This window comes from Leptopilina heterotoma, unplaced genomic scaffold, assembly GCF_015476425.1.
Source record: "Leptopilina heterotoma isolate Lh14 unplaced genomic scaffold, ASM1547642v1 Lhet_51, whole genome shotgun sequence".
Classification (NCBI taxonomy): Eukaryota; Metazoa; Arthropoda; class Insecta; order Hymenoptera; family Figitidae; genus Leptopilina; species Leptopilina heterotoma.
Window position 1 is genome coordinate 4404088 of NW_025111110.1, and position 26826 is coordinate 4430913.

At 22.3% G+C, this 26826-nt stretch overlaps 1 protein-coding gene across 2 annotated transcripts in view; it reads right to left on the minus strand.

Annotated features, from left to right (window-relative positions):
* Positions 1 to 641: 641 nt before the first annotated feature.
* LOC122507724 (5-hydroxytryptamine receptor 2C-like) overlaps positions 642 to 26826 on the minus strand; it is a 196096-nt gene continuing 169911 nt past the window's right edge. Inside the window, exons 5-7 of one of the 2 annotated variants that reach the window (XR_006302143.1) lie at positions 4608 to 4904; positions 4223 to 4339; positions 839 to 968 (exon numbers count right to left, since the gene is read on the minus strand). Coding sequence is in view for 1 of the 2 variants with exons in the window: in XM_043620587.1 (XP_043476522.1) it covers positions 734 to 968; positions 4608 to 4904 (532 nt within the window). In the remaining variant the exon portion in view is untranslated. Of the gene's footprint in view, positions 969 to 4222; positions 4340 to 4607; positions 4905 to 26826 lie in introns of both variants that reach the window. The other variant, XM_043620587.1, reaches the window with a different exon arrangement.

Consider the following 26826-nt stretch of genomic DNA (forward strand, 5'->3'; position numbering starts at 1 on the left):
TCAATAAAGAAAAATTGTCGTTGATATTTTTTTTGCAATACAAATTGTTATTGAAAGATAATTTTACAGTGAAAAAAATGGTCATTAATATTTTTATAAAATAAAAATTGTAATTGATAATATTTTTTAAACAAAGAATAATTGTCATTGATATTTTTTACAATGAAAAAAATAATTATTTATATTTTTTGCAAAAGAAAACTGTCATAACCTTTTTTACAGTAAAAACATTGCCATGGATATTTTTTTTCAACAAACAATATTGTCATTAATATTCTTTTTTAGAATCAAAATTGTCATTGACAAAATTTTTTTACAATAAAAAAATAGTCATTGGTATTTTTTTACAATAAATAAATCGTCATTCATATTTTCTTCACAATAAAAAAAATAATCATCGATAATATTTTTTTGTAATTAATAAAAATTGTCATTAATATTTTTCTTAATAAAAAAAAATGGTAAATTACAACATTTTTTGACAATAAAAGAATTGACATTAAAAAATTTACTTGCAATGTAATATTTTTCTTTCAATAAATAAAAATTGTCATTGATATTTCTCTTGCAATAAAAAAATTGCCATTGATATTTACTTTTACAATAAAAAATTGTCATTCATAATATTTTTTTTCTGCAGTAAAAAAAAATTGTCATTGATAATAATTTTTTTTTTTTTTTTGATTGAGATCCTTTTTTGATGGCTGAAAAGTTATAATTAAAAAAAAAATTCTCAGCAATTTTGATCGTGAATAAGAAACGTGTCACGATAGAGAGAACCTGGATTTCTGTGAATCATGGTGACATATGAACCACCGGCTTCTGAATTTGCAGTGGTATTTGCCGTTGGCGTCAGAAGTGGAGTACCCTGAAGACTAATAGCAAGTGGAAGTGTACCTGGGGCACAGACGTTTAATGTCCCTCGACTCGCTTCTGTCACCGAACGATATCTGGCCAATCTTCCTGACCTGTAATTTCACAAATTTCACCCATACTTTAATCGATTTTCCAATTTTATTGCACGATAATTAAATTAATCAAGTCCCCTTTTTGCCATTTTTATGCCAATAATAACAAAATGTTCAATCAAAAATATTTTCATAGAGATTTTTTCTATTTTTTTTTTTAAATTATTCGTTTAAAAAATAATTGTAGTAAAGAAATTAATTAATGTTTTATTTTCTAGAAATTATTCGTGTTAAAAATAATTGTAATAAAAAAATTAAATAATTTTTTCTGTTTTTCAAAAATTATTCGTTTCAAAAATAATTGCAATAAAGAAATTAATTAACTTTTTCTGTTTTTAAATAATTATTCGTTTCAAAAATAATTGTAATTAAGAAATTAATTAATTAATACAGGGCTCGAACTAAAATTCATCTTTAAATCAATTATTTTCAATAATTTTCGAAAAAGTTCTTTGACAATTTTCAAATCCATTTGTTTACAATATTCAATTCTACGAAATTTCAATTATTCGTACATTCTTTAATTAAATAAATATTAGAAAATAAAAAACTTAAAATAATATTAACAAAATTCAATTAAACTTGTACAAAAAAATTCATTTCAAAATTCAATTATTTTTAAAAATTCACGCTATATTGCTTTTAATATTCAATTATTATCTAAAATTTTAACTAAAATTCATCTTCAAATCAATTTTTATTAGAAAATTCTACTAGAATTCAATTATTTAACTGCAAAAATAAATAATTTATTGAATAATTGAATGATTCTTAAAATTCAATTCCCATACAGAATTTTATCAACAAATTTTTACCTTTAATTAAATTCCTTCGGTCAATTTTAATAAAATTTTTTAGAGTAATTTTTTTCCCGAGAAATTCGATTGAAATTGTGTTAAAAATAATTGGATTTCTGCAATAATTTGTAACTTTTCCAAATTTAATTTTTTTTTCCTGCTTTCAACTAAAATTCTTCTCTATAAACATTATTTTCAATAATTTTTGAAACAGTTCTTTGAGAATTATCAAATTCATTTGTTTACAATTCAATTTTACAAAATTTCAATTATTCGTAAATTCTTCTATTAAATATGTATTAGAAAATAAAACTTGAAATAATTTTTAAAAAAGTCATAAAATAAACTTTCACGAAAAAATTAATTCCACAGAACTGTTAGTTAAAAATATGAAAAATTCAGATTTTGAATTTCAAAGATATTAATTTGAAACCCTTTCAGAATTCAATTATTTCAAAAAATTCACGCTTTAATGCTTTTAATATATTCAATTATAATATAAAATTTTAACTGAAATTAATTTTTAAATCAATTTTTTTTTAAAATTCTATACTAGAATTCAATTATTTTAATCAAAAAAAAATAATTTATTGAATAATTGAATGTTTCTTAAAATTTAATTATCATAAAGAATTTTATTGAAAGCATTTTTAAATAATTAAACTCTCTTGACGAAGTTTAATAAAATTTTTAAAAATAATTTAGATTAATTTTTCTACGAATTCGATTAAAATTGTTTGAAGAAAGTAATTGAAATTCAGCGATGAGTTTTATTATTTATGAAAATAATTGAATTCCTAAAAACAATTTTATTATTTACGAAAATAATTTAACCTCTGTAAAAATTTTATTATTTATGAAAATATTTGAATTGTTGCGAAGAAATTAATAAAAAATTTGTAAATTATTGAATTCCTGTGAAATTTTTATTATTTTATGACAACAATTATAATGTTTGCGTAGAATTTTATTAAAATTTTTTTCAATTAATTGAATTCTTTTGGAAAATTTTATTAAAATAGTAGATATTGAAAATCATTGAAAAGAGAAAAATTGTTGAAAATAATTGAATTTAGGAGAAGAATTTTATTATTTCTAAAAATAATTGAAATTTCTATTGGAGAATTTTTAAAAATTTTTGAATATAATTGAATTTCTGCATTCATTTGTAATTTCTCTAAAATTCTCCAAATTATATCGTACAATTTACGAACTTTTCGTTCTTTTATCATAAAATAACTGTAAAACTCATACAATAATATTTGTATTTTTCAAAAGATAAGTAATTAATTTTCTAATTCAATTTCTACTGTTTTTATTATTTTTCAAATTTATTTGATTCTTTTTCATTTATTTTATTTTTAGTTTTTCCAATTTTTTACTTATTCGTATTCTTTTAATTTCTTCCTTTTCCAGTTTTTCATTTTTTCCCTTTTTTTTAATTTTATTTTCTTACTTTTTCAATTTTTAATTCCTTTACATTGATTTTTCTTCTATTCTTCATTTTTTAATTTTTAAAAATTTTTTAGTTTGATTTTATTTTACAAGATGTTAAAAATTTTTTTTTCAAGTATACGATCTTGTAATTTTAGAGGAAAGTTTTCTTTCAACAAAAAGTCTCTCTCCACCCCCCCCCCCAAAAAAAATTATTGCAAAAAGAAATTAATATTTGCAAATAATAAACAGAAAGCATTTTAATTACACTTTGAGAGATTATTATACACGCAATTTAATGAATATAGATAGAGATTGATTTTCAGTTTTAAATGATAGATTAGAATGGATTTGAAATTTCATTTTTTAATGGATTTTTAATGAACCAATGTAGTACTTTAATGGAGGGTAATATTTAATAGTTTAATTTACATCAACAACCAGCATAATTTGTTACGTTGATTAATGATACATGTGGAGGCAACTGGAAGGTACAATACACACGCATTTTACCAGCGAAGAGAGTTCAAATGTACTAAAAATAAATTTTTTAGTCTATAAAATAAAAATAAATCAACTAATAAATTGAAATTGCTTTAAATAAATAATTAACAAAAAAAGTAAAATTGAGGGTAGAAATAAATAAAAAGTGAACGAACAAAAAGTAAATAAATAAAATAAACGAAATAATCAAAATAAATATATAAAAAAAATAATAAACATATAAAGAATAAATAAACAAATTAAAAAAATATATAAAAAAAAAATTATTTGAAAAAATACATTTAGAAACAAATATTGACATTTTACACTGAAGAAAAATAAAATTATTTCCAGACTCATTGTTATAATAATCAAAATGAAGAATAATTAGTAAGCGAATTGTTTGCTTTATGAGAAGTGATATACACATATATGCAAATAATTTTCAGTTATAAAGCAGTTTTCCATTATACAAAGGGTTGGAAATTATTAATTAAATATGCATTATTATTTTCTCCACAAAAATTATTTCATATTTACCTGAAATTTTCATTTTTAGAAAAAGTCTGAAACCCAAAGGCAAAATTTGAGAGTAAAGGAAGTCGAATTCCTTTTGTTTAGTAAAACCCAGAACTTTTCCGTGACATTTTTCTGAAACTAAAAATCATATCGAGAAAAGAAGTGACGAAATGATAAAAGAACTATTTTTCATCACAGAAAAATGTCCATCACTTTCCCTGTTTGTTTTTTTTTAAATAAAGAAATAAAAAACGAAAAAAATGTCAATAAAAAATGTAAAAAAAAAGTTCGAAAAAAAATTTTTCTTAAAAAATTAGTTATTTTTTTAAAATTTTGGTTTTTAAAAGAAAAATATTCAAAACTTGGTATTTTTTATTATTAATTGTAATAATGAAAGAAAAATTACCTGGAACATTGGCATTTTAGAAGTCGAATAAAGGCAGCTCTGAAAGTCTTATTAAAGACTGTGTAGATTACTGGATTAATTGTAGATGATACATATCCTAACCAAAGGCATGTGACGACAACATGATTTGGCACTGAACAATGTGGACACGCTGCAAAAATGATATTTAGCACAAAAAATGGCGTCCAACATAATACGAATGTGAAGAACACCAGTCCCAATACTTTACTGGCTTTTTGCTCAGTGGCAACGGCATTCGCTGCCAGTGATCTTCTTTTCGTTCTTCCGGGCAGAAACCTTAAACAAATTACAACAATTTTTTTTTTTTGCAATCATTTTACATTTATGTCTAAAATTAAATTTAAAAGAAAAACTAATGTATTTTTATTTTGTGTATCCTGCGCACTAAAACTTAAACGAAAATAATTTAATATTTAATTTCTTCAACGAAATTAATTCTTACGTATTAAATTTCAATTTTTTTGCAACATAAAAAAATTAAATAAATAAACGAGATTTTTTGTCTGACAGAAACTGTTTTTTAATACTTAACATAAATATTATAAATAATTTTAGAAAGTTTGTCTGACTAAAATGTTTGTTAACTACTAATATTGGAAATATTGTGCTTCAATCCAAATTACAATAATTAGAAAGTTTTATGTCTGAATATAAATATCCTTTTTTACTGAAACGATAAAATAATGTATCAACAGTAGTTTCGTCTGACAGGAAAGGACTTTTACTACTGTGTAGAGAATAAAATTTTCTATTGACTAAACGCTTTTAACTTTCCACGTCGAAAAATTCCATGGAAGTATCCCCCTGGAAATTCCATGGAAATTCTGCAAGTTTTATATTTTAATATTATTTTAATATTTCTATTATGATTAGAGTCTAATAATAAGCTTTGTTGCAATTTTTTTGCAAAACTTCAATGAAATACGCATTTTGCAAAAAAAATTGCAACAAAGCTTATTATTAGATTCTAAAAATGATTACACACTCAAAAAACAGTTTTATTACATTTAATTACGAATTTTTTTAATTGTAAAATTATTCCAAAGGGAGCGTTCACAAATGATGTCACGTTTCTTGGGGAAGGGGAGGATCTCTACTAAACGTGACACAATGTATTTTTACATGGGAAATTGCATGAAATTGCGTGACAGGGGGGAGGTGGGGGTTTAAAATCCCAAAAAATTGCGTGACATCATTTTTGAACGCTCCCAAAACACCAAAAAATTCTTTTTTAAATAAATATTTAATCATTATTATTATTCCATAGAAATTAAGATTTTCAAAAAATTTCACATTCAAACCTTTATGAAATTCAACAAATTATAAGAATATCATTACAAAACATGAAAATATCGATCACTCCGAGTCGAAGACTCGGAGTTATCGGTGTCTTCATGTTTTGTAATAATTTAAATTTCCAGAAAATTTTTCAAAAATATATTAAACTATTTACAAAAATTTTAATAAAATCCGTTCCTAAGAATTAAATTATTTTTACAAGTAATAAAATTTTTCACATGAATTCAATTATTTTCATAAATAATAAAATTTTTCATAGGATTTCAAATACTTTTAATACAATTTTAAATAAATCCGTCAAAAAATGTAATTATTATCAAAAATTTTTTGCAAGAATTCAATTACATTTCAAAAATAATGAAATTCTTCGATGAAATTCAAATATTTTCAAAATCTACTATTTTAATAAAATTTCTTAAATGAATTCAATTATTTAAAAAAAAGGGAATAAAATGCATTGCAAGAATTCAATTATTTTCATAAATAATACAATTCTTGACAGGATTTCAATTATTTAAAAAAAATGTAATAAAATTTCTTTACAAGAATTCAATTGTTTTCCTAAATAATAAAATTCTTCACAGGATTTTAATTATTTTTAATTACAATTTTAAGTAAATTCTATGAAAAATGTAATTATTTTCAAAAATATTCATAATTCAATTATTTTTGATAATTCATGCTATATAATGCTTTTATTATTCAATTATTATGTAAAATTTTAACTGAAATTCATTTTTAAATCAATTTTTATTAGAAAATTCTACGAGAATTCAATTATTTAAATACAAATAAAATGCAAATAAATAATTTATTAAATAAATGAATGTTTTTTAAAATTAAATCCTCATAAAGAATTTTATCAACAAATTTTTAAATAATTCAATTATTTTTCGACGAATTTTAATAAAATCTTCAAGCATAATTACATTTTTCTAGGAATTCGATTAAAATTGTTTTAAAAATAATTGAAATTTTATCATAAGTTTTATTATTTATGAAAATAATTGAATCTCTGTTAAAAATTTTATTATTTTTGAAAATAATGTAATGTTTGCTTTAAAATTTATCAACACTTTTTTAAATAATTGAAATCTTTTGAAAAATTTTATTATAAAAGAGTAGACATTGAAAATAATTAAATTGATGAAATTGTTTGAAAATAATTGAAATTTTGACAAGAATTTGATTAAATTTTTGAAAATTCAATTTTTTACAGTACTTTAATAAAAATTCCTGACTTTTCCCTGATTTTTCTGACCTATGACAAAACTGGAAATGTTAAAATATTTCAGAAATAAAAAACTTTGATTCAAATAACCGATTACTTGACTATTATCAAAGAAAGATATTTAATTAAAAAATTTCCGAATAATCGAATTTTTGCAAAAATGTATTGTAAACAAATAGAAATGCAAATTCTCGAAGAACTTTTTCAAAAATTATTAAAAATAATTGATTTAAAGGAGAATTTTAGTTAAAAATACTATATAGAAAATAATAATTGCATTGAAATGATGAAAGAAATTTTGAAGAAGTTACACTAGCAATATTTTTATAATTATAAATTATGATTTTATCACTGGGTCATCTTTAATTATTATAAAACATAATTTTATGTTTTATGTTTATGTTTTCTTTATGTTTTATAATAAGAAAAAAATAATAAAAAATATTTTTATCGTATGTCTGACCAAATTTTCTCCCACTACTGACATTAAAATTACTGTTGCAAAATTCAGAAACGTTTGTCTGACTATAATCGACTTCTACTACTGGAAACGAAAGAATAAAAAATAATTGTATTTTTCTACTAATTTTGAGATTAACAAATACATTTCGCCTTATTACAATTTTTTTAAAACCGTGTTTTACTGCTTGGAAGATACCAACAATAATCATAAATATTTTGTCTGACCACAAATGACTTTTTCTACTAATTTTATCACAATTTGGCAAATTTTTGTCCGTCTATAACTGTCTCTTACCACTGGAAACAAAATAAGTAGTAAAGAAAACGAAGAGTCAGACAAAAAGTTTTTTTAAGTGAATAAAGTGATCGATTGTGTGAGAAACATTTTGTCTGATTGTAACTGCCTTTTTCCACTGAATCTGGAATTGAAAAATTAATGCATGTTTGGTCTGTCTATAACTGTTAGTTATTACTATTTCTAAACTTACATAAAAACACGTCTGTCTGAACAAATTCTGACTTTTTCTACTCACACCAGTGTTACAATATTTTACCAATTTTTCGTCTGACCAAAAATTGTTTTTACCACTGACACTGTAATTACAGGAATTTAATTATGTTTCCAAAAACAAAAAAAATATGTTGTCTGACTATTTCTTTCTTTTACTACTTGTATTCCGCAAGAGAATAATTTTGTCTCACTAAAATTCTCCCTTACTACCAAAATTAAAATTTATCTATTTTTTATTTTTATTATCAAAATTAATAATTACAATTTTTTTTCCTCAATTTTTTTATTTTAAGTTCTTTTTCCTCTATTTTGTTTTGTGTTTTAAATTTAATTTTCTAAGAACATTAATTGTTAAAAACTGAAATTCGTAAATAACAGAGTAAAAATAATTTTCGTTTTTTGGAAGAGGAGGAAAAATTCCGAGGACCAATAAATATTAATCAAAGGGAAAGTAAAAAATTGGAATAAATGAGTGATGTGGAAATAGATAGGCAGAAAAAAAAGGAAAGTGTCCTCTTTTGTTATGACGTCGAAGAGTGCATGTAACTCGAGTTTTAATTGGAAGAAGAAATTGACAAAAAAAGAAAGAAGCAATATCTGTTTTATTAAGCTACCTTTTTTTCAAGGAGCTTGGTGGTACTCGTGGATTCATTTCAATGAAATACAAATTGGTTTTCGAATCACGATGAATCTTTTCATGTGAAAATAACGCACTACTCTTATTAATTCTAAAAAAATAATGATTCGCTTATCAATTAATCATAAAAAGTGAATTTACACTTTATTAAAAATAATTTCAAACATTTTCCTCCTCCTAATAATTTTTATCTATTTAATTAATTTTCTTAGTAAGAACTTTTTTAATTTATTAAAAAAATTACAATTATTTTATTTCCTAATTTTTCTTATTAAATATAGCCTAAAGTGTTTCTTTCCCATTGAAAATATTCTAAATCTTTTAATTATTATTTGAAGCAAAAAATTTTCGAATCGTGAATTTGATAATTTTGCAAATAAAAAAATACTTCAAATTTGAAATATTCTAAACTTTTTACTCTTTATTTAAAAATATTCCCAAGTTTTAAGCACAGCTTTTTACTCTTTTCGACAATAGTTTCTCTACTTTCTATAAAACAATTTTTTCTTCCTTCTTTTTTTTATCTATGACCTCAAAAACTTAACACGAAATGTCGTCTAAATTCACCATGTCTCAAATTTTATATACTTTTACGATAAATCGTAAAAGCCAATCATTTTATTGCACATATTTCCCCATTTTTATATTTCCTTCTCTCTCACTATATATACATATAGTGAAATTTTCTTCCGTTCAAATAAATGACAAAACCAACTCATTCATCACTTTTTCAAATGTAAAATGCATATAATTTTTTCCGTTATGACATTTTATACTCAAAGAAAAAAAAATTGTTGTCAATCAATGGATTGCGTAACTGAATTAATTCTTCAATAGTAAAAAAAAATAGAAAGGGGAAAAAATTAGTTTTTTTCATTCATCACTATTCGAAAGAAGGGGATAATTAATCAAGAAGTACTGCAGTCTTTAATTATCTAAGGGCTATTTTTAGAAAGATCACAAATTAAATTTATTCTCCAAACTAGAAATGAAATAAATTTAGAAAATTCTAAATCTGCAAATCATTTCTACGCTATAGGAATATTGGATGATAAAAAGAGTTTTCGATTTATTCAGGAGAGTATAATTTGAACATCAATCATCTGTATCTACTATTTTCTTTTACAGTGATTGTTGGACCTAATTTTCATATAGTACAAAAGCAATTTTAGCCTCTCTCTTCCCCCTCTCTTCGAACTTTTATCATTTTATCCAATTTCTCTGAAAATTGGTAGAACGTTATGTTTTTTTTATTTGAAAAATTGCCAGGAGAATAAAACAAAACAGATGAAATTTTTTTTTTCTGAAAAGTGGAAAATTTAAAAAAAAATTGGAGTATTGATTTATTTCAACAAATTTCGACCTAATTAGCAAAACAGGTATTATGATGTATTTTTACGAGTAAATTTAAATATATTTGATCCTGCTCGTTGTGGTTTTTATTTTTTAATACAAAAATTTTCAAGGAAAAAAAAGTGTATCGTTTCTTCTATTTTTACAATATTTAACCTCTGAAAAATAAAAACTATATTCTTTACCACGTCGAAAAATTACATGGAAGTACCCCCTTGGAAATTCCATGGAATTTTCTTGAAAATTCTGCAAGTTTTATATTTTAATAATATTTTAACATTTCTATTATGATTAGAGTCTAATAATAAGCTTTGTTGCAATTTTTTTGCAAAACTTGAATGAAATACGCATTTTGCAAAAAAATTGCAAGAAAGGTTATTATTAGATTCTAAAAATGATTAGACACTCAAAAAACTGTTCTATTACATTTAATTACGAATTTTTTTAATTGTAAAATTATTCTAAAACACCAAAAAATTCTTTTTTAAATAAATATTTAATCATTATTATTATTCCATAGGAATTAAGATTTTCAAAAAATTTCAAATTCAAACCTTAATGAAATTCAACAAATTCTAAGAATATAATTACAAAACATGAAGATATCGAACACTCCGAGTCGAAGACTCGAAGTTATTGATGTCTTCATGTTTTGTAATAATTTAAATTTCCAGAAAATTTTTTAAAAATATATTAAACTATTTACAAAAATTTTAATAAAATCCATTCCCAAGAATTCAATTATTTTTACAAGTAATACAATTTTTCACATGAATTCAATTATTTTCATAAATAATAAAATTTTTCATAGGATTTCAATGATTTTTAATACAATTTTAAATAAATTCCTCAAAAAATGTAATTATTATTAAAAATTGTTTGCAAGAATTCAATTACATTTCAAAAATAATGAAATTTTTCGATGAAATTCAAATATTTTAAAAATCTACTATTTTAATAAAATTTCTTAAATGAATTCAATTATTTTTAAAAAAAATGTAATAAAATGCATTGCAAGAATTCAATTATTTTCATATATAATACAAATCTTGACAGGATTTCAATTATTTAAAAAAAATGTAATAAAAATTCGTGGCAAGAAGTGAACTATTTTCAAAAATAATAAAATTCTTCACAAGACTTCAATTATTTAAAAAAAAATTTTATAAAATTTCTTTACAAGCATTCAATTATTTTCCTAAACAATAAAATTCTTCACAGGATTTTAATTATTTTCAATAAAATTTTAAGTAAATTCTATGAAAAATGTAATTATTTTCAAAAATATTCAAAATTCAATTATTTTCAAAAATTTATGCTATAATGCTTTTAATATTCAATTATTATGTAAAATTTTAACTGAAATTAATTTTTAAATCAATTTTTATTAGAAAATTCTACGAGAATTCAATTATTTAAATACAAAAGTAAATTATTAATTGAATAATTGAATCTTTCTTAAAATTTAATTTTTATAATGAATTTTATTAACAAATTTTTAAATAATTGAATTCTTTTAACGAATTTTAATAAAATTTTTTATAATAGTTACATTTTTCAAGGAATTCGATTAAAATTGTATTAAATATAATTGAAATTCTATGTTATGTTTTATTATTCCTGAAAATAATTTAATCTCTGTAAAGAATTTTATTATTTTTGAAAATAATGTAATATTTGCTTTAAATTTTATCAACACTTTTTTTTAAATAATTGAAATCTTTTGAAAAATTTTATTATAAAATAGTAGATATTGAAAATGATTAAATTGAGGAAAATTTTTGAAAATAATTAAAATGTTGCCAAGAATGTTATTAAAATTTTTGAAAATTCAATTTTTTCCAGTACTTTGATAAAAATTCCTGACTTAGCCCTGATTTTCCTGACCTATGACAAACCTGGAAATGTTAAAATATTTTTAAAATAAATAACTTGCAGAATTTCCATGGAAACTTTACGGAAATTTCATGGAATCCTTGTTGTACTTTCAAGGAATTTTTCGATGTGGGTTGGCACTTTTATAAGTAAAATGTAATTTTTTTTATGTAAATTGGATAATTTTAATGTTTAGTAGTAAAGGAGAATTTTAGTAGGAAAAAACGCTTTTTGTTCCTAGTAGAAGAAGTAAATGAAAGGAAGAGTCAGACAACATTTTTTGTTTTGAGTTTTGAGAAGATAATTAAATTCCTGTAATTACATTGTCAATAGTGAAAACAATTTTTGGTCAGACAAAAAATTGTCAAAGTATTGTAACATAGTGGTTTTGTATTGTAATATTATTTTTTCCAGAACTCTATTTTTTTTAATAAATTTTCTCCCCGCTATTAATTTATTTTTAATTAGAATTTTTGTTGTTGTTGAGAGAAAATTTCCTTAAACTGCGTATTGTGTACGTTTACGATCATTTAATATGACAGAAGGGTTTCGTTGACATAGATAGTTAGTCACTGCAAATTCAATGAATAATTTTCGAACATTCATGGGGTTCATCGGTGCAGTTTATCAATTAAAGTTTAGACAGTGAGTGTCACTCTCCAAATCAAATTGAAACTTTGAAATTTGTGGCTCGAGTCAAGACTTAGTCAATTACAGATACATGTAAGGGTACTCAGTGTGTAATAGATGCACATGCATATATATCTATTCAAACTGTTAAGATATCATTTCTACTCCAATAAGTCAAAATTTACTTCAGACCCTCCATTTCATATCTCAAAATTTTAGTAAAATTCTTGGCAAAAATAAATTAATTTTATTAAATTTGAATTTAATATTTGTCACTTCATTTGGAGATTTTTAATAAACTTTTGCTTTTAAATCTTTTCCATCCGAAATTTATTTTTAATTTTATTAAAAAATTTTATAAATATAAATTAGTTTCATTAAATGTTAATTAAATATTTGATCCGCTTGGAGATTTTTAAAGTAGAGTTTTAATATTCTTCAAAAGTTGGCTTAGCTAGCTGGGTAGATTTTTACAGGGAAATAAAATTGATGAAATTATACTTTAATATTCTAGCTTTAAAATACGTGGAGTTAATAGAAAAGTTAATTATTTACAAAAATTCGCTGTATTTATTCATATGATTAAATAATTTCATGTTAAATTTTACTTGAAGCATAATTGGATAATAAAATTTCGAAAAGTTGTTAATTCACTGAGCCAAGTTATATTATATAATCAAGTGACTGGAATTTAATAATACCTGGAGAATAATCTCTTGTAAAATCTAATATATCAGCAAATTTTTGTATTTTCAATTTTAATATTCGAAACTTTGTAATTTATTAAATGTAAATTATATTTACTTGCAATATTTATATTTACACATTATATTTACTTTATATATTTATATTTTTTGCGTATTTATATTTTTATTTACTTATTACATTTGCTTCGTATATTTATATTTACATATTATATTTACTTGCATACAAATTATTTACTACAATTGTGAAAATTGTGATACGTATAATTACAATAACTAGCAACAATTCTTCTTACTACCTTTTTTAAATAAAATTAGCAATTTTAAAAATAATAGAATTTGAAAATTTTCTAATTAAAATTTTTGTTGAAAACACTAAAAAAATTCAATTTTGGAGAAATTGCAAATAATTACAGAAATTCAATTATTAAAAAAAAAATTAAATTCTTCTTACACAATTGATCTATGTACAAAATTTGAAAAAAAATTTCGTAAAAATCCCAATTATCTTTATAAATAACAAAATTCTTCTCCAAAGTTCAATTATTTACGTAATTGTCAAAAAAAATAATTGATAATTCGAATAATTGAATTTCTTTAAAGAATTTTATTAAAATTAAGTATATTCAAAATAATTAAATTCATCACAAGAATTTTATTATTTTTTGAAAATAATTGAATTTATCACAAGAATTTTATTATTTTTTGAAAATAATTGAATTCTTTTAATTTTTTTAATGAATATATTTAAAAATTGCCTCGAAAGTAATTTAATTTTTATATAGGATTTTTTAAAAATATTTTGAGTATAATTGAATTATTTTTAGAGAATTTTAAATTCTTGTTGAAATTGCATTTTATGGAAATTTTTGAAAATAATTAAATTCTTTGCATGTAATTTTATTTAAATTTGATTAAAAATAATTTAATTCCTGCAAAAAATTTTTGAATTTATAAAATTAGTTGAATTGTTTGGAAGAATTTATTAAAATTTTAGGAAATAATTGAAATTTATAGAAATATTTAAAAATATTTGAATTCATCCGAGGAATTCAATTAATATTGTTTTGAAAATCATTGAATTTTTGTAAAGATTTTACTATTTAAAAAAATAATTGAATTGTTTAGAAGGATTTATTAAAATTTTAGAAAAAAATGGAATTCTTTTGTGAAATTTAAAAAAAAATTTTGAAAATATAAACAGTTATCTAAAATTAACAAAAGACAAAAGTATAAACAAAAGACAACTTCAGAGTGTGAGGGACTGAAAAAGTGAAGAAATGAAAGAACATTAAAATTATTATAATTAATTGTCGATAATCGATAATTGATAAATACAAATAGAGAATTTACTGATTTAATTTCTATTATTAAAATCGTAATAAAAACTTTTTAAATATTTTTTTTTTGTAATATTTTCAAGAATATATATTTTCTTTAATATGTAGATGCGCTTGCTTTTGAAAAGAAACGCTTGTGAATAAATCAATAATGTAACCAATAATTAAGTTAGTATGAAGATTTTTAAATTTTCCCTATAATTAGTAGATTCTCCCATGCTGGCAATTAAACCTTTTTGAAATACAAAGGCGTCAGACATGCTCTTTGGAAAATTATCAAAACATCCATCTTCATTTAATTTAACTGAAAATAGGTTTCTTCCTGCATTATAATTATAAATGCATATATACGCCATACATTTACATAATCTAAAAGCTCTATACACCAAAAGTACTTCGTTGCAATTAACTCCAAAGATAAACATTAAAAGATAATCTGGGTTTTATCAATTACAAAATTTTTACACTTTGTCGCGATTATTTATTTTTTTTATCTTCTTTTAATAATAATGGGCTTGAAAATTATTTATTGTTCAGTATATTTAGTACTAAAAGTATTAAAAATTAAATTATTATTATTATGTGGAATAATTACACAGTAAACTATGAGGTATTAAAAAGCGTTGCAATTTAAATTTAAATAACCAAAAAAGATTAAAATAAATCCACTTTTGTATTTATTTTTTGAATGGAAAATTTCTTTTTAGAAGTTCGGTTTTAAAATCGAAAAAAAACCAAAAAAAAAAATGAAACAAAAAAACTGCAAAACGCGTTAGAGGGAAAAAACAACTCTCGTAACCCACAACTGCAATTAACAATCTATAGAAAGCATCTTCGATATTTTTTTTCTAAAAAAAAAAGATACTCTTTCTCTCTTTCTATCTTGAATGTTTTTCCTTTGAAAAATATTCTTTTGATGATTCCCCCTGATTAGAGGTACCAAATTGCTCTATTCTTATAATCACAAAAATATCCTGACAAATTTGATTTATAAAAAAAAAGAAAAACTTTCTGCTTTATAAAATTGTACTTATACACGTACAGCAAAAAAAAAAGTGTAAATATTGAATGCAAAGAAACTTGAGAAACGCTTGCTTTGATAGTGTACGCGCGGTATTCGTTTAAAAATGGAAGGAAACACGAGCTCAACAGTAATTTTCTGTAAATAATAATAAAAAAATTTAGGTGCCATCTGCGGAATAAAGTTTCATTTTCGATTGTGGATAAAATGTTTCATGCATCAATTTTTTTTTTATTCTCTATATAAATCGCTATTTTGAGAAGAAAAATTATTTTTAAATAAAAAAGTTTATTTCTCAATATAGATATTATATTTGAGTGATTCTTCATTCAGTGGTCACTATTGCTTCCCCACTGTTCCCTATTTAATAACTTGAAAAATTGTCATCAAATCTACTTAAACCTTTTGCATAATTAATCTTCAATATGTTTTTTAGTAATATCATAATCGAAAAAAAATTTTATTTTAAAACAAAAGTTGTAATTCAATTGCAAATGTTCAAAAAAATGCACATTTGTCGTTTCTCCACACATGAATCATAAAGTTTAATATGTTTTATTTTGCACAAACTTTATTTTAAACGTTTTTTTATTTATTCTATTCGAAAGTTCATCTCAAAAACTAAGTTTTTGTGTGTCGTTTTCTAATTTCCATTAACATGATACCGTCAATTTTGGGCTTTGACAATATCCGCGAATTTTGGACCCTTGTTAAAACAAGTATTTCCGAAAACTCGGTAAAAATGGTAATTTAGGGAGCAAATTTAACCCATTAACGCCCATGATTAGACAAATGAAAATATCATCAAAATTATTATTGGAAACAGGACTGCGGATCAAATAATGACTTTTGACGTCAAAAATTGTTTAAAAAATAATTTGTTTATAAAAATTGTTATAAACAAATGAAGAAAATTGATAAAATTTTAAAAACTAATAGCGCCATTAGATTCTACGTGAAAAATTACTAAAGGAACATGTATGACTTTTTAAAAATTTTCACTCGATTTGTTGTAAATAATTTATAAACAAATAGTGCACTCTCATGTACCTATTTGAGCCCATCATTACACAATTAAACATTTCATCAAAATTATGATTGGAAACAGGACAGCGGATGAAATAATGACTTTTGACGTCAAAAATTGTTTAAAAAATAATTTGTTTATAAAAATTGTTATAAACAAATGAACAACAGTGACAGTAATTCTAAAGGTTAAATATTTCATACGAACAAATGCAGTCAGAATTTGTTGATTCATAATTTTTTAAATTTAAAAAATATTCTAGTAGTCTTTTCCCTTAGAATCGAATGGCACTATAAGTTTTAAAAATGTTATTAATTTTCTCTATTTGTTTATAACAATTTTTATAAACAAATTATTTTTCAAACAATTTTTGACGTCAAAAGTCATTATTTGATCCGCAGTCCTGTTTCCAATCATAATTTTGATGAAATGTTTAGTTGTGTAATGATGGGCTCAAATAGGTACATGAGTGTGCATTATTATTTGTTTATAAATTATTTACAACAAACTGAGTAAAAATTTTTAAAATGTCATACATGTTCCTTTAGTAATTTTTCACGTAGAATCGAATGGCGCTATTAGTTTTTAAAATTTTATTAATTTTCTCTATTTGTTTATAACAATTTTTATAAACAAATTATTTTTTAAACAATTTTTGACGTCAAAAGTCATTATTTGATCCACAGTCCTGTTTCCAATAATAATTTTGATGATATTTTCATTTGTCTAATCATGGGCTTTAATGGGTTAAACAGGAATAAATCTCGGACCCTCTGTGAGTTTCCGAAGTTTTCTTTAATTGGGGAAATAATTTGACGCGCAATCAAAATTAAAGTAATGATAAAAAAAATATTGGGAAAAGAATTTATAATTTTTGGACCCTGCGCGAGTTTCCAAAAAAGGTCTTGAAAAAAAAGGGGAAAACGATTATGGAACCTCAGGAAGTTTCCAAAAATCGCCGGAAAAGGAAATGACAGGGAATAAAGGAATAAACACAACCTCGGACCCTCCGTGAGTTTCCAAAGTTTGTGTTACTTGGAAAAAGGAAGTTTAAGAATTTTAGACCCTCAGAAAGTTTCTAAAAATTCTTAAAGGAAAGAAGAAAAAAAAAGGAAATTTTGGACCCTCGCAAGAGTTTCCAAAAATGTGTGGTGGATGGAAAAAGCTAATAAGGTAAAAGCGCGTTGAATAAAACTCAAAAGTTAATTGGATGGGAAAATGTATAAAAAAAATAAAAATAATAGTGATTTAGAGTAAGCAAATCTCTTTAATAATCTGCAAAAATTGTTTATTTTTATGAATTTTTACGGTTTTAATTCATTTTTTTCTTTGATTTGTAAACTCCAGTTCCTAATTTCGTTTCGCGTAATGGAAGTGTTTTGTTTTTTTCAATAAATATTATTAACCTCGATTAACCTGTATCAAAACAGGTCTGAGTAAAAATATTATTTATTTATTAATTAAAGTAGTTTAAAGTAAAAAAAAAGAATATTAAGAATTTTTTTTTATTAAAACATGTTTATTTAATTTGAATTTCGGCATGAGTTTCGAAAATTATTTGATATTTTGTATAAAAGTGTTTGTTTATTTAAAATTTATTTTTTCTATATCTAAATAAAAATAAAAATTTTAGATTTGAATGTTACTTATTTTTAATTTAATACACTTGTTCAGAGTAAATTTTATTTGTTTATTTACACTATTTATAATTATTAACAGTCGAAAATTAACTTTTTTAAATAAATTATTTAACCTTTAAATTACAAATTTTTTAATTGTTTGTATATAAAACTAAAGAAAGAATTAAGCTCAAATATCTATAAAATAATCATTCTCAAGCTTCATTAAAAAGATCTACATAAAAAATTTTCCAAAAAATTAATTAAAAAGAAAAAAATTTAACATATTCAAAAGTTACCACTTTGTGGAGAATCACCCATTTATAAGTATAGTACAATATCTTGTTGTGCTTGACATTTCAGGTTAAACGCCAATCCCAATATTACGCGAATAAACTATTTATAAAGAAAAAGGAAACAATATTATTCTTACTTCTTTTGTATCGATCAATTTTTTAAAGTGAATTTGTATTGAACATTTCATTTTAGAATTTCTGGCTAACAATATAAAATTCGATAAATGGATATTATTGACAAAAAGTATTTTTAAAAAAGATCAATTATTTTTAATAATTATTTAAAAATTATTTAAAAATTGTTTAAAAATTATTAACATGTAGAATTGATAATTAATACAACCAAATCTTATTTTTAATATTTACATGTTTTTCATATTAACACTTATAAAACGATAAATAATAATCTTATTCTCTAATCTCTTAATCTTATAGTTTTTAAAAATGGTCATAACAAGTGTAAAAAAATCACCTAACACAATTAATTATAAATTACATTTTATATCATAATCTACATAATAATATCGCGTGTAGTACTGTATATTACACTTTTAATCCAATTATGAAAAGGTATTTAATAATTTGTTTAATAGTCATTGTAAAAATATCCCTCTATATAGTTCACGTAATCTTGATTGAAAAGGGTATATAAAACATTTTTCTTCGTGTAATGATTATCGTACACCGTGTATTAGGCACGCGAAAAAAAGATCAATCATCTTTACAGTCAAGAAGAGATTAGTAAATATTTGTATACACCGCATATTTGACTTTTCCATGGATTTCACGAAAAAAAACAATTATTTTTTAAATTACTTTCACTTATTATACGAACCCCTATATAGTAGTCTTTTAAAAATAAATTGATTCGCTTAAATGCAAATGTAAAAAAAAGGAAATTTATTTTAATTTAGTCAATTTAAATTGTATACTCTTGTATTTATTATTATTTTAGAAAAATATTTTTATGTTACTATTTATTACTTATTATTACTATTATTAACAAAATTTGAAATTTATTTTTTAATTATTAATATTATTATTATGTTTTTTTATATTATAGTGTTCGTTTTCTTAAAAATTCTATTTATTATTATATTTATTTAATCAATTAGATATTTTTAAATATTTTTTCTATCAATAATTGAATGCAATATAAAATATTTTATTTATTAAAAAATATATATTTTATGAATTTCCATTCTAATTTTAATAATTATTTAAATTACTTTCTTGTGAATTAAAAACGGACATTTTTTTGCTCGGCCAAGAAAAAAATATTAATAAACAAATAGAACAATTTTTTTTTGAAATAAAAGCATTTCTAAAATTAAAGCGATAACAGTTTTTCTATCTCTACTTTTTATTAATTGTCTCTAATCACGAATAGTATTTCTCTTATTCTTTACTGTATAGTGATAATCAATAGACGTCTCGAAAGTCATTATTTTGAAATAACTTTTTGCCAAAAGTGTAATTATTATAATAATTACTACTGTTATTATTATTACAACTATAATAATAATAATAATAATAATAATAATAATAATAATAATAATAATAACAATAATAATAATTATTATTATTATTTTTATTTTAATTCTTCTTATTATTATTATCGATATTGATCATAAATGTTTTTCTTTTATCGATGTTTTTACTAATAAGTCGGAATTAAAGTATTTTTTATGGATTAATTATAAAAAATTAGTGATAATTTTTTGTTTGTTTTTGGAAACATAATTAAATTCCTGTAATTACATTATCAGTGGTAAAAACAATTTTTGGTCAGACGAAAAATTGGTAAAATATTGTAACACTGGTGTGAGTAGAAAAAGTCAGAATTTGTTCAGACAGACGTGTTTTTATGTAACTTTAGAAATAGTAATAACTAACAGTTATAGACAGACCAAACATGCATTAATTTTTCAATTCCAGATTCAGTGGAAAAAGGCAGTTACAATCAGACAAAATGTTTCTCACACAATCGATCACTTTATTCACTTAAAAAAACTTTTTGTCTGACTCTTCGTTTTCTTTACTACTTATTTTGTTTCCAGTGGTAAGAGACAGTTATAGACGGACAAAAATTTTCCAAATTGTGATAAAATTAGTAGAAAAAGTCATTTGTGGTCAGACAAAATATTTATGATTATTGTTGGTATCTTCCAAGCAGTAAAACACGGTTTTAAAAAAATTGTAATAAGGCGAAATGTATTTGTTAATCTCAAGATTAGTAGAAAAATACAATTATTTTTTATTCTTTCGTTTCCAGTAGTAGAAGTCGATTATAGTCAGACAAACGTTTCTAAATTTTGCAACAGTAATTTTAATGTCAGTAGTGGGAGAGAAAGTTTGGTCAGACATACGATAAAAATATTTTTTATTATTTTGTTTTATACTATAAGGCTTTTAATATTCAATTACTATATAAAATTTTAATTAAAATTAATTTCTATAAAGCAATTTTGAATAGAAAACTCTCTTAGAATTCAATTATTTAAATTAAAAATCTAAATAATTTATTGAGTTTTTTATAGTTTTTAATATAACATTTTTATATTGTAAGGAATATATAAAAAATAAATAAATAAAATATAATTAAAAAAAATATTAAAAATTTTTTATTTTAATTTTTATACAAATTTTTATAATTATTGTTAGAATATTCTCAGTGGTAAAGGAGAGTTGTAAAAAATGTTACTCAGATTAATATTTTTAATATTTGTTAATTTTCTTTTCATAATATTAATATTATTAGTATTAGTAAAAAATACAGTTATTTCGTATTTTTTATTTGCAGTAGTACAAGTCGATTATAGTTAGACAAACGTTTATAAATTTTGCAATAGTAATTTTAATGTCAGTAGTGGAAGAAACTTTGCTCAGACATACGATAGAAATTTTTGTTATTGTTTTACTTATAAATTTATAGTGCAGACAAAAAAATTCCTAATAATTTAAAAGTGAATGAAATCAGAATATTTTCAGTCTAAGTAGAGTTAAAAACATTTTTATAATTATTGTTAGAATATTTCCAGTGATAAAAAAGAGTTTTGAAAAAAATTTTAATAACGCTAATTGTATTTGTGAATTTTGGAAAAAGTACTCCTGACATTAAAGTTACTAATAAAAAAAATAGAAACGTTTGTCTGACTATAACCGATTTCTACAATCGGTTATAGTCAGACAAACGTTTCTATTTTTTTTATTAGTAACTTTAATGTCAGGAGTGAAAGAAACTTTAATCAGACGAAATATAAAAATTTTTTTTTTTCATTTTGTTTACAAGTAGTAAATGTCAGTCTTAATAAAACAAATACTTTTGTTTCCAGTAGTAGAAATCGGTAATAGTCAGACAGACGTTGCTACTTTTTTCCAATAATAACTTCAATATCAGTGGTAGGAGAAATTTTTGTATTAGTAGTAAAAACTAGATTTGTAGTAAGGCAGAAAGTTTAAAACTAGTTATATTCTTTATACAGTAGTAAAAGTCCGTTTCAGTCAGACATCCACTGTTGATAAATTATTGTTCAATATCACTAGTACTAAGGGACAGTTTTAGTAGAAAAAAATTATTTTCAACTAGTTTAATTTTATTTATTTTCAATTTCTCTTCTCTAATGCGTTTCAATTTCAGTATTAGTGAAAAAGACCACTTATAGTCAGACACAAAGTTTCCTATTGGTTGAAAATTCGAATAAATTACAATATTTTTACTGCTAGTAGTTAAAAGCGTTTTAGTCAGACGAAAGTTTTTAAATTAGTCATAATATCGATTTTAAGTAGTAAAAGTCAGTTTCTGTCAGACAGAATATATCTTTTATTAAATTCAGTCTTTTTTTTGAAATTTATGATACAAAAAATGTTACGTCATGAATAATATTTTCAGTATTTTTTTCAAGTTACACTAGAATAAAAAAATTCCATTCAGGCACCATTTTTTTCCAATTAGTTCGGAAATTCGGAACCAGTGGTAAAAACCTTTTCTAATCGGACAATTTATGCAAAATCCAAGTGATTCCAATATCAGTAGTAAAAACCGTTTTAATCAGACATAAAGTTTCCTATTATATCCTACTATTCTAGAAATAATTTAAATTACTAAAAATAATAAAAAAAGAGCTAAATATGGACAACACAGTTTTTCTGCAAATATCAAATTGAGACAAAAAACGAATCAAAAATGTTGAAATAATACATTTTCCAAATAAAATCTACTTTTATGAAAAAAGATAATATTTAGGGAATAATTTTCTTTTCGAATATTAAACATTAATGTATTGTGTTAGTTAATTATGAATATATCGACACCTGTTGTGGCATAGTGAGCTGTTAAAATGGCGGTAATTATTATCGGAGATTGAGTGTCGTTGGGGTGACGTTCATACATATAGTTGTTTGAGAGAGAGAGGGAGAGAGTTTGAGGGATCTAAGTATGAAGTTGCGTGTTTCCCTTGTTATATGTTCTCTACAGTTTGAGTACTCCTATAGTTCACTTTAGACGCTACTTCTGATTCTGTCGAACTCGTGTACTTTTGCCATTATAAAACATATAGGATCACACGGATTTGGACCAATGCCAATAATGCAAACTCAACTCCTCTCACACTAAAGCTTCTAATTATTCTCTCCAGAGTGAGAAATTTGCAAAATTTCTCCCCTCATAATTATATCAAAATGTACTGTTTTTTTTTCTTACAAAAAATAAATTAACACAGATAATTCTGTTAAATCCAATTCTCATTATGTTCACAAAAACATTTTCACGAATCGAAATTGCTGCCAAATTGCAAAAATTGGCAAAATAATTTACGATCGCTTTTTTATTTTAAGCTAATGAAAGTAAATTTTATTAATTATTTTATTCATTAATAATAATATTATTATTTTATTTATTTAAAAATTAAATTAAATGAGTAAAAATTCGAAATGACGATAATAAAGAAGAAAAATAATTTTTTATGTCAAATAAAAATATGCGCATTAATATAGATGAAAATGTTTAAAGAACAGAAGTCTGCAATTAAAAAATTTTAATTTCATAATAATGAGCTTCTCAAAACAGGAAATAAAAAATAAAAATAAAGAGGGAAAAATTCATGGAATAAGTGAAATTAATTATACAAAAAGTAAAAATTTATTAACGTGGTAGAAAGTATAAAGTTTTGTGTTGATGGAATAAAAAGTTTTATTTCGCGAAACAAAAAAAGAGCTGCGGAAATTGAGTAATTTGTCTTGCCTGACATCAATATTTAATGAAAAGTAAATATTGTAACTGAAAGCATTTATTTATCTCCTAATTTAGCGAAATCCCGTTAAACTCTGTCAATAAGGCTTTGAGATAATTTAATGATGAAAAATGTCCCATTTTTTTTTTTTTTTTTTTTTTGTAAAAATCGTACGAAAAAAAATGATAAAAATATAAATGATGAGAAATTACTAAATTAGAAATACAAATTTAGTTTCTCTATTTAAAAAAGTTCGAATAAAAAAATTCTATATAAAAAAATGACATATAACATAAAACTGAAATAGAAAAAAAATAACGAAACGTATTGTAAATTGTAATAAAATTGAAATTGAAATGTAATAAAAATATAATGCGCAAAGAACTAAAAAAAAATATCCACTTGGATACAATTACATGTAATTGTTTTTAGATTCACTTGACTTGGCAAAATTACTTTTTCAAGTAATTTTCTCAAGTGGTTCTCTTTTCCAGAAGGTAGAAAACTTTCATTCATCAAAGCTGTTCAACTTTAATCTAAATGTAAAAATATTAATATTCCTAAAGCTCATCTTCTCTATTTTTTTCCTTCTCATTTGTTTTTTTTTTGGAGAAAAAATCTTCATTTTAGCTACTCTCAATACTTTTAATATTAATAAATTTTATTTATTTATTTATTTATGGAAACAGAATCAATTTTTTTCCATAATGAAATTTTTGTTTCAAACAAATTGTGTAGGTGTAAAATTTTCTTTTAGATTAAAATAAAATAAAAAAAAGAAAATTACAAAAATTTACAAAAAATATAAAAAATGATAAAAAAGTAAATGAAAAGATGCAAAATAATAAAAGAAAAAATATTGAAAAGGTAGGTAGGTAAATAAAAAACGATGGAAAATAAATTTAAAAATATCAAAAATAAGAAGAAAAATACGAGAAATGAATAAAAATAAATAAAAAGAAATTAAAACGAATTAAAAAAAAGAAAACATACGGATAGATAAAGAATAAATAAAATGTAAGGAAAAATGTAAACTAAAAAAAAAGAAAAAAAAACAAATAGAAAATAATTTTAAAAAATTGACAAAAGAAGGAAACAAATAAAAATTTAACAAAAGAACAAAAAGATACGAAATAAAAAAAGAAAAAAAGAAAACATTAAACAAAAAAAAAACATAAATAAATAAAAATAGTAAAAATAACAAAGAGAAACAAAAACGAAATGAAAAATAAAATAAAACGAAAAAAGAAAAAAAAAGAAACAAAATCGAAATAAAAAAAAGAAAGAAATAAGAAAACGAATATAAATAACGTAAATTAAAAAATAATATCAATTTGTAAAATTATTTTTCCTTGAGGGAAAAAAAATAATGCGTTATAATGCTAATTCCATCATATAAGCGTGCTGCTGGCAGCAAACAATTCTTTACACTGTTTTTTAACGTTCTTCCTTCATTTTCCATAATCCTCCCTCGTTTATGCATTCAAACTGCCTTCAAAAACACCTGGGAATACATAGTCAATTGCTTATTATTCTTTTGTTGACATAAGTCAGCTTATTATCGGAAAATGAATACATTCGTTGCATAAAAGGTGGGTTTGGCAATATTTCTTTATTTTTTCATATTATACTCTAAATTATAATTTAATGCCAACAAAATTAATTATCCATTTGCTGGCGGAATAATATTTTAATTGTCTTTTAGCAATTCTAATAATTAAATGTCCACATTTTACTACATTGTTTGATAATAATAAGAAAAATAATAAATAGAAAAAATAATAAAAATAATAATAAAAATAAAAATAATAACAATAATAATAAAAATAATAATAATTTAATTTTTGATATATAAATTAAATAAATTTTCTTAAACTGGCTAATATAAAGAATAATTGGCCCTTAGAAAAATTTTCAAATATTGACACGATAGAAAATTCGATAGAAAATTCAGTCTGTCAAAAAATTATTTTAAAAATCATATTTTAAAAATAAATTTGACGTCGTTTTATTTTTTTTATCCTTCAGATTGTTATTTTTATTATTTCTATTATTATCATTATTATAAAGAAAAATTTTTCCCTTAATGACGAACTGATTTTATTTATGTATTAAAATTTGTAAACGAGTCTATAAATATCGAAAAAATGTTGCACCTGAAAGAAAGTCGTAAGTAGTGCATTTTTTCTTCAAGTAAAAATTTAATAATAAAATTATTTCTAATGTGTTGTACAATATTTTGATACTGAGAGAATTTAATACCCTTTTTCAAAATTATTTTAACATTTTTTTAAAAGTTTTCACAATTTCATCAAGAAATTCCGGTTTGAAATCTAAAACTTTTTGATATCTCAAAAGTCCCTTCTTAAATTTCCTCAGACCTTATGAGGAAAGAAAACTCAGCTTTTCTAGTTTCTTCAAGTTTTTTTATGGACATTTTGGAAGATTGAAAGATATAAATTATATAATATATCTTAAATGTTTTCTTTTTTTTTTTTTTTTGGGAAAAATTTGACACGATGAAAAGTTGAATCCAACCCATGCTGTCCAACGTCAGAGTCAGATTTCATTATTTTCTTTCTCTTTAATTTTGAAATGAGTGAAAAAATAAGTTGCAACTTGGGTGAAAAAGAAGAAAAATTCCACAAAATATTTGTAAAAATGGGAAAAGAACTAAAATTAAAGAAGGTAAGTCCTCTTTTTTATATGAATTTCTAGAAAACGTAAATTCTTCATAAAATTGTGAATAATTAATCAAAATAATAAATATTAAGACTTGTGAGATGGCTAAGTGGCTTCGGTGCTGGATTGGTAGCAACAAGGTTCGGGGTTCGAGTCTTCATGACTATTAATTTTTCTGCTAAAGAATTTTAATTACTTCATTCATATTATTAAAATATTTCTATGAATTGACTAATTGTTAGATAATAATAATAAAAAATGATAATGATATAAATAATAA